Source organism: Pseudophryne corroboree, chromosome 4 (genome assembly GCF_028390025.1).
Source record: "Pseudophryne corroboree isolate aPseCor3 chromosome 4, aPseCor3.hap2, whole genome shotgun sequence".
Lineage (NCBI taxonomy): Eukaryota > Metazoa > Chordata > Amphibia > Anura > Myobatrachidae > Pseudophryne > Pseudophryne corroboree.
Genome location: NC_086447.1, coordinates 370,455,824 through 370,469,730, shown reverse-complemented (window position 1 = coordinate 370,469,730; position 13,907 = coordinate 370,455,824). Strand labels below are relative to the sequence as shown.

Sequence of the window (13,907 nt, the reverse complement as noted above, 5' to 3'; positions counted from 1 at the left end):
TATTCTCGGTGCCGTGGACAGACCAAACGGCAACGTCTGGAATTGGTAATGACAGTCCTGTACCACAAATCTGAGGTACTCCTGATGAGGTGGATAAATGGGGACATGCAGGTAAGCATCCTTTATGTCCAGAGACACCATAAAATCCCCCTCTTCCAGGCTCGCAATAACCGCCCTGAGCGATTCCATCTTGAACTTGAACCTTTTTTAGGTAAATGTTCAGGGATTTTAAATTCAATATGAGTCTGACCGAACCGTCCGGTTTCGGAACCACAAACATTGTGGAATAGTAACCCCTTCCCTGTTGAGGGAGGGGAACCTGTACCACCACCTGCTGGAGATATAATTTGTGAATTGCCGCTAACACTACTTCCCTTTCTATGGGAGAAGCTGGCAGGGCCGATTTGAGGTAACGGTGAGGGGGCATCACTTCGAATTCCAGCTTGTATCCCTGAAACACAATCTGTATAGCCCAGGGATCCACCTGTGAGCAAACCCACTGGTGGCTGAAATTTCGGAGACGCGCCCCCACCGCTCCTGGCTCCACCTGTGGAACCCCAGCGTCATGCGGTGGATTTAGTGGAAGCCAGGGAGGACTTCTGTTCCTGGGAACTAGCTGTATTGTGCAGCTTCTTTCCTCTACCCCTGCCTCAGGCAAGAAAAGACGCACCTCGGACTTTCTTGCCTCTTTGCGATCGAAAGGACTGCATTTGGTAATACGGTGCTTTCTTAGGTTGTGAGGGAATATATGGCAAAAAATTTGACTACCCAGCCGTAGCTGTGGAAACTAGGTCCGAGAGACCGTCCCCAAACAATTCCTCACCCTTATAAGGTAAAACCTCCATGTGCTTTTTTGAGTCGGCATCACCTGTCCATTGCAGAGTCCACAGGACCCTTCTGGCAGAAATTGACATTGCATTTATTCTAGAGCCCAGTAGGCAAATGTCTCTCTGGGCATCCCTCATATATAGGACAGCGTCTTTTATATGCCCCAGGGTCAGTAATATAGTATCCTTGTCCAAGGTATCAAGTTCCTCAGACAGGGTATCTGTCCATGCTGCTACAGCACTACACATCCAGGCCGACGCAATTGCCGGCCTCAGTAGGGTACCTGAATGTGTATAAACGGACTTCAGGATACCTTCCTGCTTCCTATCCGCAGGATCCTTTAGGGAGGCCGTATCCTGTGACGGCAGGGCCACCTTCTTAGATAAGCGTGTCAAAGCTTTGTCTACCCTAGGGGAGGATTCCCAGCGTAACCTGTCCGTTGGCGGGAAAGGATACGCCATAAGTAACCGTTTGGAAATCTGCACTTTCCTATCAGGAGAATCCCAAGCTTTTTCACATAACTCATTTAACTCACGTGAAGGGGGAAAAGTCACTTCTTGCCTTTTTTCCCCAAACATATAAACCCTCTTGTCAGGGACAGGGTTTACCTCTGAAATGTGCAATACATCCTTCATTGCTATAATCATGTAGCGGATGGCTTTAGCCATTTTAGGCTGCAACTTTGCATTATCGCCATCGACACTGGAGTCAGAATCCGTGTCGATATCTGTGTCAACAATCTGGGATAGTGGGCGCTTCTGAGACCCTGACGGCCTCTGCGCTGTAGGATCAGGCATGGGTTGAGACCCTGACTGTCCCAAGGCTTCAGCTTTATCCAACCTTTTATGCAAGGAGTTTACATGATCATTTAACACCTTCCACATATCCATCCAATCAGGTGTTGGCGCCGTCGGCGGCGACACCACATTCATCTGCACCTGCTCTGCTTCCACATAGCCTTCCTCGTCAAACATGTCGACACACCACACACACAGGGGATGCTCTATTTGAGGACAGACCCCCCACAAGGCCTTTTGGAGAGACAGAGAGAGAGTATGCCAGCACACACCCCAGCGCTATATAACCCAGGAATTACACAGTAACTTAGTGTTTACCCAGTAGCTGCTGTATTAATGATTTTGCTCTAAATTCATGTGCCCCCCCTCTCTTTTTACCCTCTTTCTACCGTGATTCTGCAGGGGAGAGACTGGGGAGCTTCCTCTTAGCGGAGCTGTAGAGAGAAAATGGCGCTGGTGAGTGCTGAGGAAGAAGCCCCGCCCCCTCAGCGGCGGGCTTCTGTCCCGCGATTTTGTGTAAAAATAATGGCGGGGGCTCATGCATATATACAGTGCCCAGCTGTATATATGCTCTATTATGCCAGGAGGTACTCAATTGATGCCCAGGGCGCCCCCCCCTGCGCTCTGCACCCTACAGTGACCGGAGTGTGCGGGTTTAATGTGGGAGCAATGGCGCACAGCTGCAGTTCTGTGCGCTACCTCATATGAAGACAGGAGTCTTCTGCCGCCGATTTAGAAGTCTTCTTGCTTCTCTCGCCGGCTTCTGCCTTCTGGCTCTGCGAGGGGGACGGCGGCACGGCTCCGGGATCGGACGACCAAGGGTGTGTTCCTGTGTTCGATTCCTCTGGAGCTAATGGTGTCCAGTAGCCTAAGAAGCACGACCTATCCGCAGTTAATAGGTTTGCTTCTCTCCCCTCAGTCCCACGTAGCAGAGAGTCTGTTGCCAGCAGATCTCTCTGAAAATAAAAAACCTAACAAAATACTTTCTTATTAGCAAGCTCAGGAGAGCTCACTAAAGTGCACCCAGCTCTGTCCGGGCACAGATTCTAACTGAGGTCTGGAGGAGGGACATAGAGGGAGGAGACAGTGCACACCAGTAGTCCTAATTCTTTCTTAGAGTGCCCTGTCTCCTGCGGAGCCCGTCTATTCCCCATGGTCCTTACGGAGTCCCCAGCATCCACCAGGACGTTAGAGAAAAAATGGTATCTAGGGTATCAAGGTCAGCTGACAAGGCATCTGTCCATGCTGCAACCGCGCTACATACCCATGCCGATGCTATTGCCGGTCTGAGCAAAGCACCTGTATGCGCATAGATAGACTTTAAAATAGTCTCCTGTCTGCGATCAGCAGGATCCTTGAGGGATGCCGTGTCCGGAGACGGTAGCGCCACCTTCTTGGACAGGCGTGTTAAAGCCTTGTCCACCCTGGGAGAGGATTCCCAATGTACCCTGTCCTGTGCAGGGAAAGGATACGCCATCAGAACCCTTTTGGGAATCTGCAGTTTCTTATCTGGAGTTTCCCAAGATTTTTCAAATAACTCGTTAAGCTCATGAGATGGGGGAAAGGTTACCTCAGGTTTCTTTTCCTTATACATGCGCACCCCCGTGTCAGGGACAGAGGGGTCATCTGTGATATGCAAAACATCTTTTATTGCAATAATCATACACTGAATACTTATTGCCACCCTTGGGTGCAATCTTGCATCATCGTAGTCGACACTAGAATCAGAATCCGTATCGGTATCAGTGTCTACTATTTGGGATAGGGGACGTTTTTGAGACCCAGAAGGGCCCTGTGACCCAGTCCAATCCGTGGATTGACTCCCTGCTTTCTCCCTGGACTCTGCTTTGTCCAGTCTCTTATGTAATGAGGCCACACTTGCATTCAACATATGCCACATGTCCATCCAATCATGAGTCGGCGTTGCCGACGGAGACACACCACTCATCTGCTTCACCTCCTCCTTGGACGAGCCTTCCGCTTCAGACATGCCGACACGCACGTACCGACACCCCCACACACACAGGGATATATCTATAAGGGGCCCTTTGGAGAGACAGAGAGAGAGTATGCCAGCACACACCCAGCGCCAACTGACACTGGAACACACCCAGATAGCGCTTTTTATATATAATCAATGTGTATACACACTCACTGCGCTTAAAAAATGCCCCCCCCCCCCCTCTTTTCAGCCCTCTGTCACCGAGTTCAGCACGGGAGAGTCCGGGGAGCCAGCTTCTCTGCAGCTTCTGTGGAGAAAATGGCGCTGTTAGTGCTGAGGGATCAAGCCTCGCCCCCTCCAGCGGCGGGCTTCGGTCCCGCTTCAATATTTAAAAAATGGCGGGGGATCTCTCCATTTACTGCCTCCGCAGCCTAATGTGCCCTTATATGCCAGTCCAGAGGTTTATTGCTGCCCAGGGCGCCCCCCCCTGCGTCCTGCACCCATCAGTGCCTGTTCCGTGTGTGTAGTGTGTGGGAGCAATGGCGCGCAGCGTTACCGCTGCGTGCTTACCTCAGTGAAGATCTAAAGTCTTCTGCCGCCTTGAAGTCTTCTTTTCTTCCTATACTCTCCGCTGCGAGGAGGACGGCGGCGCAGCTCTGGGACGAACGGCGGGGTGAGACCTGCGATTCGACTCCCTCTGGAGCTAATGGTGTCCAGTAGCCTAAGAAGCAGAGCATATCATTTAAGTAGGTCTGCTTCTCTCTCCTCAGTCCCACGATGCAGGGAGCCTGTTGCCAGCAGTGCTCCCTGAAAATAAAAAACCTAACAAAATTCTTTTTCAGAGAAACTCTGGAGAGCTCCTCTGTAATGCACCCTATCTCCTCTGGGCACAAAATCTAACTGAGGTCTGGAGGAGGGGCATAGAGGGAGGAGCCAGTGCACACTCATACTAAAAGTTCCTTATAGTGCCCATGTCTCCTGCGGAGCCCGTCTATACCACATGGTCCTTATGGAGTCCCCAGCATCCTCTAGGACGTAAGAGAAAATTTTTAGTTATTGTTTTCAATAAACAAGACTCTACGGCCACACTACATGGCTATAACATTTAATGATATTGATGCTGAATGAGGAAACACATCATTATGGGATTGGAGGATCACTCCGTGGATGTGTTTATGCTGTTCAGAATAAAATCTCCACCCATCCTAACTAGGGTGTCCATTCCCGGGATCAGCGGGATCCCGGGATTTATGCCAAAAATCAGCCAGGATTCAATTTTCGGGATTAGAAGCTCCAATCCCGGGGATTGCGGGATCATGCGGCCTTTTGGGTTTTTAAAGCCGAGCAGAGTTGAGCGTCCTCAGTATGCTCAGATGCTGCCCGGCTCCCTCCTTACAGCTCCCCCTGTGCAGAGTGACGTGAAATCACAGGTCATGCTGCGCAGTCCGTCGTCACCGAGCCCGAAGGATGTGTCCCATCTTCCCGCCCCCGTAGTATGGGGAGTTATGTGTGCGGGGCAGGAGGGGAGGGGCAATCACACAGGAAAAAAAGACAATCCTGGGTATTCCGGGAATCCCGGTATTGACCATTGTTTAATCCAGATACCCGGGATTGGCCACCCTAATCCTAACCCTTATCCTGGCTGTCACTGAAGAGGCTGCTACAGAGCATCGGAGATCCTGTTGCTTGATCATGCTGCAAGGATATTTGATGCAGACAGAATGAAGCCTGTATCATTAGCATGTATCCCTAAATGTTAAAAAGTAATCTATACCTCCACACACATCAGTGGGGCTCTAAACTTAACATCTTCCCCATATATTATTATTTGAAAGCACTATTATGTAGCATACCCTGAATTGGGGGCCCTATTGTCTGTATACTATGAATTAAGTGCACTACTGTGTGGCATAGGATGAATTACAGGGCAGGGATAGTTATATTGCGGGGTCTGATTGGCATTGAAAAGGCATGATTGGTGTTTGGTCACAACCATCTCCGGGTACTTTTCAGAGGTGGTCACCTCTAAACCCATGCTGCTTGGCAGCGATAGTCGCCTTTAATCCAAAACCACAAATCTCTTGCCTGACATTGGGTCAAAACCACAACTCCATTACTTGTAATAATACAGCATCTCAACACAGCAAGAAAAATTGCAATATAATATCATTACAAATACGTTTATTTTATGATATTTTTCTAAAAATAATAAGAATTACACAGTACAGAACCCTTGTGTAATTGCATACCTGCTCGTAGAATCATCCTCATCAGAGTCAAAGAAGCTAGTTGAGTCCAGCTCACTGCTCATTAGGGTGGATGAACTTTCATACCCTCCTGTGTCTCTGCGCCTCTCCAGCTTTGAAGTACCATTGAGCCTGGGAGCTGTGAATGGGTAGAAACAAGTGAAAAATGTATTCAATTATTATACCACACCTGAATTAGATGCAGTTTTACAATGTATATCTAGATGCTGAAAAATAGAAAAAATTGTCATAATTAATCTTTCAAGACTCAAAAGTTTACAAAAATATACACATCAAAAAGCAATGTGCCGCAATACTTTGGTGCAATAGAAAAAGTGTGTCCAAAACTCAATGGGAGACATTCAGGGAAATTGTTCTAAAAATAACGGAAGAAAAATGGAATTTACTATAGCAATCAGGCTAGATAATCTGTCTAGTACAGTTTGAAAAAAAAAAAAAATGTGACCATAGACTGCTGTAGTATGTTTTGTTGCAATCACATGTATTAAGAACTTTAATACCAATTATTTCTGAAGTGTGCATGTGTTAAAATCTTCTTAGAACCAATGCACCATTTACAGTATGTCATATGGCCATAACATATTGTAGTATAAGGAGGAATTCAATTGTTTTTTTGAGCACCATAAGTAATGGGTGCCCAATAATTGTAATGCCAATCTGGTGTGAGTGCCACAAGCACCCATCAGTTTTGTTCGCACCCTCCTGAGGTGGTGAGTACAAATGCGTGAAAAGTCAGGCCTTGGAGTACCCAAGCTGCATTTTGCCAGCACGTCTAGTGCTTTAAATGGGTTTAGCAACTTTACGTAGCTAAACCCGGTAACTTAGGGTGCAACAACTGCGTTAAATCAAGGGAGCACAAAACAACTGCTCTGTTGCGTGCTCACTACTTATGGTCTTGCAAAAAAACAAAAAAACAAACAGTTGAATTCCACCCTTGACATTCAATGTACCAATATGCACTGCATACATAAATATATAGATTTAAATGGGCTATAGAAAATAAAATTTATATTATCCATCATTATCCATTGATAATGATGGATAATTGATCCATTGATCCATTATCCATTGATGGCACAACTATCTCCCCTAGCCCCCAAGTACGCTGTCTTGGCGTAATCCTTGACTCCTCCCTCTCCTTCAAACCACACATTCAGCACCTCTCACAAACCTGTCATTTTCATCTAAAAAACATTTCTAGAATCAGACCTTTTCTCACACAGGATGCCACTAAGATCATTATTCACTCACTGATTATTTCCAGACTGGACTACTGTAATCTCCTCTTAACTGGCCTCCCTGACAATCACCTCTCTCCACTCCAATCTATCCTCAATGCTGCTGCCCGGCTCATCTTCCTCACCAAACGCACTACGTCTATCTCCCCCCTCCTACAGGCCCTCCACTGGCTTCCCTTCCCTTTCAGAATCCAATTCAAACTTCTCACACTCACTTACAAAGCCCTCACCCACTCCTCTCCCATCTACATCTCTGACCTTATCTCCCTTTACTCTCCCACCCGTCCTCTTCGCTCTGCTAATGCACGCCGTCTCTCCTGTCTTCTGATTACTTCCTCCCACTCCTATCTCCAAGATTTTTCACGTGCTGCTCCATTTCTCTGGAATTCTTTACCTCTCCCCCTCAGACTCTCCACCTCTCTACAAAACTTCAAACGGGCTCTTAAGACCCATTTCTTTACCAAACCTAGCCAAATCTCAACATAACCCTCTGTTCCACGCTCTCTATGTACCCCATCTGTGTCATCCCTGTCTGTCTACCCCTCCCCTTAGAATGTAAGCTCTCACGAGTAGGGCCCTCTTCCCTCATGTGCTTATACTTTTCTTACTTTAATAATCCTCAACTGCCCAGATCCCACAGTTTTTTGACCACCTGGAACTTATCTCTATGTTTACTGGTGTAGTTATGCTTAGTTGCCCTGTACTTGTCCTATATTGTATTCAACTGTAAGTCACTTTTCCTATTTTTTATGTGCATTTGTACTCTGTAATCGGGCGCTGCGGAACCCTTGTGGCGCCATATAAATAAAGGATAATAATAATAATAATAATAATATATATATATATATATATATATATATATATATATATACACATACATACACATACATACATACATACAAACATGCACACACACAAACATTTTTAAATTCCACTCTTAAGGGGGGTACTCAAGGAGCGATCGCTGCTTAAAATCTAAGCAATCTGGCTAGATTGCTTAGATTTTAAGCCTGATCGCTCCGTGTGTACCCCCTACAGCGATAGCAATGCGCAGCCACGTGCATCGCTATCGCTGGTGCTAGATTGGGTGAAATGAGCACCCCCCCCACACACACACGCTCAGCAAACATCGCGCTGTGCTGAGCGGCGGGAGAGATGTGTGCTGAGCGGTTCGTTCAGCACACATCTTTCCCGCATAGGCCGGTGAGTACTGGCCTTTATTCTATAATAGATGTTCAGCGAATTTCTAAGCAATCTGACTAGACTGCTTAGAAATTAGCTTAACGTCGCTCTGTGTGTAAGGGGTGCCGGTGACAGCGATGCTCGCTCCCATGCTTCGCTATCGCCGGTGCTAGATTGGCCTGCATGCAGGCACAATCTAGCAGGTCGCTCATTTCACCGCTGGGTGAAATGAGCGGCCCCCCGTGTCTGTCACCCCCCTTGCTCAGTACATCGCGCTGTGCTGAGCGGGGGAGAGAAGTGTGCTGAGCGGTCTGTGCTAGACCGCTCAGCACACATATCTGGGGAACTCTCCCCTTTCAGAACCGGCCCTTAAGTTTAGGCTTTAATTAAGGCTAACAAATCAATCCTGCAGCAATAATAATAAGAATTTACTCACCGGTAATTCTATTTCTCGTAGTCCGTAGTGGATGCTGGGGACTCCGTAAGGACCATGGGGAATAGACGGCTCCGCAGGAGACTGGGCACATCTAAAGAAAGATTTAGGACTATCTGGTGTGCACTGGCTCCTCCCCCTATGACCTTCCTCCAAGCCTCAGTTAGGAACTGTGCCCGGAAGAGCTGACACAATAAGGAAGGATTTTTGAATCCCGGGTAAGACTCATACCAGCCACACCAATCACACCATATAACACGTGATAGGAACCCCGGTTAACAGTATGATAACAAATGGAGCCTCTGAAGAGATGGCTCACAACAAAACCCGATTTTTGTAACAATAACTATGTACAGGTATTGCAGACAATCCGCACTTGGGATGGGCGCCCAGCATCCACTACGGACTACGAGAAATAGAATTACCGGTGAGTAAATTCTTATTTTCTCTGACGTCCTAGTGGATGCTGGGGACTCCGTAAGGACCATGGGGATTATACCAAAGCTCCCAAACGGGCGGGAGAGTGCGGATGACTCTGCAGCACCGAATGAGAGAATTCCAGGTCCTCCTCAGCCAGGGTATCAAATTTGTAGAATTTTGCAAACGTGTTTGCCCCCGACCAAGTAGCTGCTCGGCAAAGTTGTAAAGCCGAGATCCCTCGGGCAGCCGCCCAAGATGAGCCCACCTTCCGTGTGGAATGGGCTTTTACAGATTTAGGCTGCGGTAAGCCTACCGCAGAATGCGCCAGCTGAATAGTGCTACAAATCCAGCGCGCAATAAACTGCTTAGAAGCAGGAGCACCCAGCTTGGTGGGTGCATACAGGATAAACAGCGAGTCAGTCTTTCTGACTCCAGCCGTCGTGGAAATATAAATTTTTAGGGCCCTGACTACGTCCAGCAACTTGGAATCCTCCAAGTCCCTAGTAGCCGCAGGCACCACAATAGGTTGGTTCAAGTGAAAAGCTGAGACCACCTTTGGGAGAAACTGAGGACGAGTCCTCAATTCTGCCCTATCCATATGGAAAATCAGATAAGGGCTTTTACAAGACAAAGCCGCCAATTCTGAAACCCGCCTGGCCGACGCCAAGGCCAACAGCATGACCACTTTCCACGTGAGATATTTTAAATCCACAGTCTTAAGTGGTTCGAACCAATGTGATTTCAGGAATGCCAAAACCACATTGAGATCCCAAGGTGCCACTGGGGGCACAAAAGGAGGCTGAATATGCAGTACTCCTTTGACAAAAGTCTGAACTTCGGGCAGTGAAGCCAGTTCTTTTTGGAAGAAAATCGACAGAGCCGAAATCTGGACCTTTATGGACCCCAATTTGAGGCCCAACGTCACCCCTGCTTGCAGGAAGTGCAGGAATCGACCCCGTTGAAATTCCTCCGTCGGGGCCTTCATGGCCTCACACCAAGCAACATATTTTCGCCAAATGCGGTGATAATGTCTTGCGGTGACATCCTTCCTGGCTTTGATCAGGGTAGGGATGACTTCCTCCGGAATACCCTTTTCCTTCAGGATCCGGTGTTCAACCGCCATGCCGTCAAACGCAGCCGCGGTAAGTCTTGGAACAGACAGGGTCCCTGCTGCAGCAGGTCTTGTCTGAGCGGCAGAGGCCAAGGGTTCTCTGTAAGCATCTCTTGAAGTTCCGGGTACCAAGCTCTTCTTGGCCAAATCGGAACCACGAGTATGGTTTTCACTCCTCGCCTTCTTATTATTCTCAGTACCTTGGGTATGAGAGGTAGAGGAGGAAACACATAAACCGACTGGTACACCCATGGTGTCACTAGAGCGTCCACCGCTATCGCCTGAGGGTCTCTTGACCGGGCGCAATATCTTTTCAACTTCTTGTTGAGGCGGGACGCCATCATGTCTACCTGTGGTTTTTCCCACCGGTTGACCAGCATTTGGAAGACTTCTGGATGAAGTCCCCATTCTCCCGGGTGGAGGTCGTGCCTGCTGAGGAAGTCTGCTTCCCAGTTGTCCACTCCCGGAATGAACACTGCCGTCAGTGCTAACACAGGATTCTCTGCCCATCTGAGAATCCTTGTGGCTTCTGCCATCGCCATCCTGCTTCTCGTGCCGCCCTGTCTGTTTACATGGGCGACCGCCGTGATGTTGTCTGACTGGATCAGTACCGGCTGGTTTTGAAGCAGGGGTCTTGCCTGGCTTAGGGCATTGTAAATGGCCCTTAGCTCCAGGATATTTATGTGAAGAGAAATCTCCTGATTTGACCACAGTCCTTGGAAATTTCTTCCCTTTGTGACTGCCCCCCAGCCCCGAAGGCTGGCATCCGTGGTCACCAGGACCCAGTCCTGTATTCCGAATCTGCGGCCCTCTAGTAGATGAGCCCTCTGCAGCCACCACAGCAGCGACACCCTGGTTCTGGCCGATAGGATTATCCGCTGTTGCATCTGGAGATGGGACCCGGACCATTTGTCCAACAGGTCCCACTGGAACGTCCTTGCGTGGAACCTTCCGAATGGAATTGCTTCGTACGAAGCTACCAATTTTCCCAGGACTCGTGTGCATTGATGTACCGTCACTTTTCCTGGCTTTAGGATGTCTCTGACCAGAGATGACAATTCCTCGGCTTTTTCCAGTGGAAGAAACACTCTTTTCTGGTCTGTGTCCAGAATCATTCCCAGGAACAGAAGACGTGTCGTCGGGACCAGCTGTGACTTTGGAATGTTTAGAATCCAGCCCTGCTGTTGTAGCACTTCCTGAGAAAGTGCCACCCCCACTATCAACTGTTCTTTGGACCTCGCCTTTATCAGGAGATCGTCCAAGTACGGGATAATTAAAACTCCCTTCTTGCGAAGGAGTATCATCATTTCGGCCATTACCTTGGTAAAGACCCTCGGTGCCGTGGATAACCCAAACGGCAGCGTCTGGAACTGATAGTGACAGTCCTGTACCACAAATCTGAGGTACTCCTGGTGCGGAGGGTAAATGGGGACATGCAGGTACGCATCCTTGATGTCCAGGGATACCATGTAATCCCCCTCCTCCAGGCTCGCAATAACCGCCCTGAGCGATTCCATCTTGAACTTGAACCTTTTGATATAAGTGTTCAAGGCTTTTAAATTTAAGATGGGTCTCACCGAACCGTCCGGTTTCGGTACCACAAACATTGTGGAGTAGTAACCCTTTCCTTGCTGAAGGAGGGGTACCTTGACGATCACTTTCTGTGAATACAGTTTTTGAATAGCCACCAACACTGCCTCCCTGGCAGAGGGAATTGCCGGCAAGGCAGATTTTAGGAAACGGCGGGGGGGAGACGTCTCGAATTCCAGCCTGTACCCCTGAGATACTACTTGAAGGACCCAGGGATCCACTTGTGAGAGAGCCCACTGTGTGCTGAAAAACCTGAGACGTGCCCCCACCGTTCCCGATTCCGCCTGAGCAGCCCCAGCGTCATGCTGTGGACTTACCGGACGCAGGGGAGGACTTCTGCTCCTGGGAACTAGCTGTGTGCTGCAGCTTTTTCCCCCTTCCTCTGCCCCTCGGCAGAAAGGATGAGCCTCTAGTCTGCTTATTTTTCTGGGGCCGAAAGGACTGTACCTGATAATACGGTGCTTTCTTTTGCTGTGGGGTAGCCTGTGGCAAAAAAGTCGATTTCCCAGCAGTAGCTGTGGAAACGAGGTCTGAAAGACCTTCCCCAAAAAGTTCCACCCCTTTATAGGGTAAAACTTCCATGCGCCGCTTGGAGTCGGCATCACCTGACCATTGCCTAGTCCATAACCCCCGTCTGGCGGCAATGGACATAGTGCTTATTTTTTATGCCAGCCGGCAAATATCCCTCTGTGCATCACGCGTCTTTTATATGGTCAATCGTTAGCAAAATATTGTCCCTATCCATGGTATCAATGTTTTCCGACAGGGAGTCTGACCACGCAGCAGCAGCACTGCACATCCAAGCTGATGCAATAGCGGGTCTCAATATAATGCCAGTGTGTGTGTATATAGCTTTTAGGGTACTTTCCAGCTTTCTATCAGCAGGTTCTTTTAGGGCGGCCGTATCCGGAGACGGTAGTGCCACCTTCTTTGATAAGCGTGTCAGTGCTTTATCTACCCTAGGGGGTGTTTCCCAGCGTGACCTATCCTCTGGCGGGAAAGGGTACGCAGCCATTAACCGTTTAGAAATGATCAATTTCTTATCTGGGGAAGTCCACGCTTCCTCACACACCTCATTTAATTCGTCAGATGCAGGAAAAACTACTGGTAGTTTTTTCTCACCAAACATAATACCCTTTTTTGTGGTACCTGGGGTATCATCAGAAAGGTGTAATACATTTTTCATAGCCTCAATCATATAACGGGTGGATCTATTGGAGGGTACACTCGTCTCATCATCGTCGACACTGGAGTCGGTATCCGTGTCGACATCTGTATCTATCATCTGAGGTAGCGGGCGTTTTATAGCCCCTGATGACATTTGAGACGCTTGGACAGGCACAAGCTGAGTAGCCGGCTGTCCTATGTCGTCAAACCTTTTATGTAAGGAGCTGACACTGTCACGTAATTCCTTCCATAAGTCCATCCACACTGGTGTCGACTCCGCAGGGGTGACATCACATTCACAGGCATTTGCTCCGCCTCCACATCATTATCCTCATCATACATGTCGACACAGCAGTACCGACACACAGCAGACACACAGGGAATGCTCTTACAGAGGACAGGACCCCACAAAGCCCTTTGGGGAGACAGAGGGAGAGTATGCCAGCACACACCAGGGCGCTATACAACACAGGGATATCACTATACAGAGTGTTTTCCCCTATAGCTGCCTATAATATATATATACTGCGCCTAAATTGTGCCCCCCCCTCTCTTTTTTACCCTTTCTGTAGTGCAGGACTGCAGGGGAGAGCCAGGGAGCTTCCTTCCAGCGAAGCTGTGAGGGAATAATGACGCCAATGTGCTGAGGGAGTCGGCTCCGCCCCTTTTTCGGCGGGCTTTCTCCCGCTATTTTATCGTTTCTGGCAGGGGTTAATATACACCTATATAGCCTCTGGGGCTATATATGGTGTTAGTTTTGCCAGCCAAGGTGTTATTATTGCTGCTCAGGGCGCCCCCCCCCCCCCCAGCGCCCTGCACCCATCAGTGACCGCAGTGTGTGGTGTGCATGAGGAGCAATGGCGCACAGCTGCAGTGCTGTGCGCTACCTTGGAGAAGACAGAAGTCTTCAGCCGCCGATTTTCCGGACCACC

The 13,907-nt window shown here is 48.7% G+C and overlaps 1 protein-coding gene across 4 annotated transcripts in view; it reads right to left on the bottom strand.

Moving 5' to 3' along the window:
* Positions 1–13,907, bottom strand: part of DVL3 (dishevelled segment polarity protein 3) — a 241,293-nt gene that overhangs the window by 59,875 nt on the left and 167,511 nt on the right. For all 4 annotated transcript variants that reach the window (XM_063916586.1, XM_063916583.1, XM_063916584.1 and 1 more), the window contains one exon: positions 5,817–5,952. In XM_063916586.1, the coding sequence (XP_063772656.1) occupies positions 5,817–5,952 (136 nt within the window). The remainder of the gene's footprint in view (positions 1–5,816; positions 5,953–13,907) is intronic.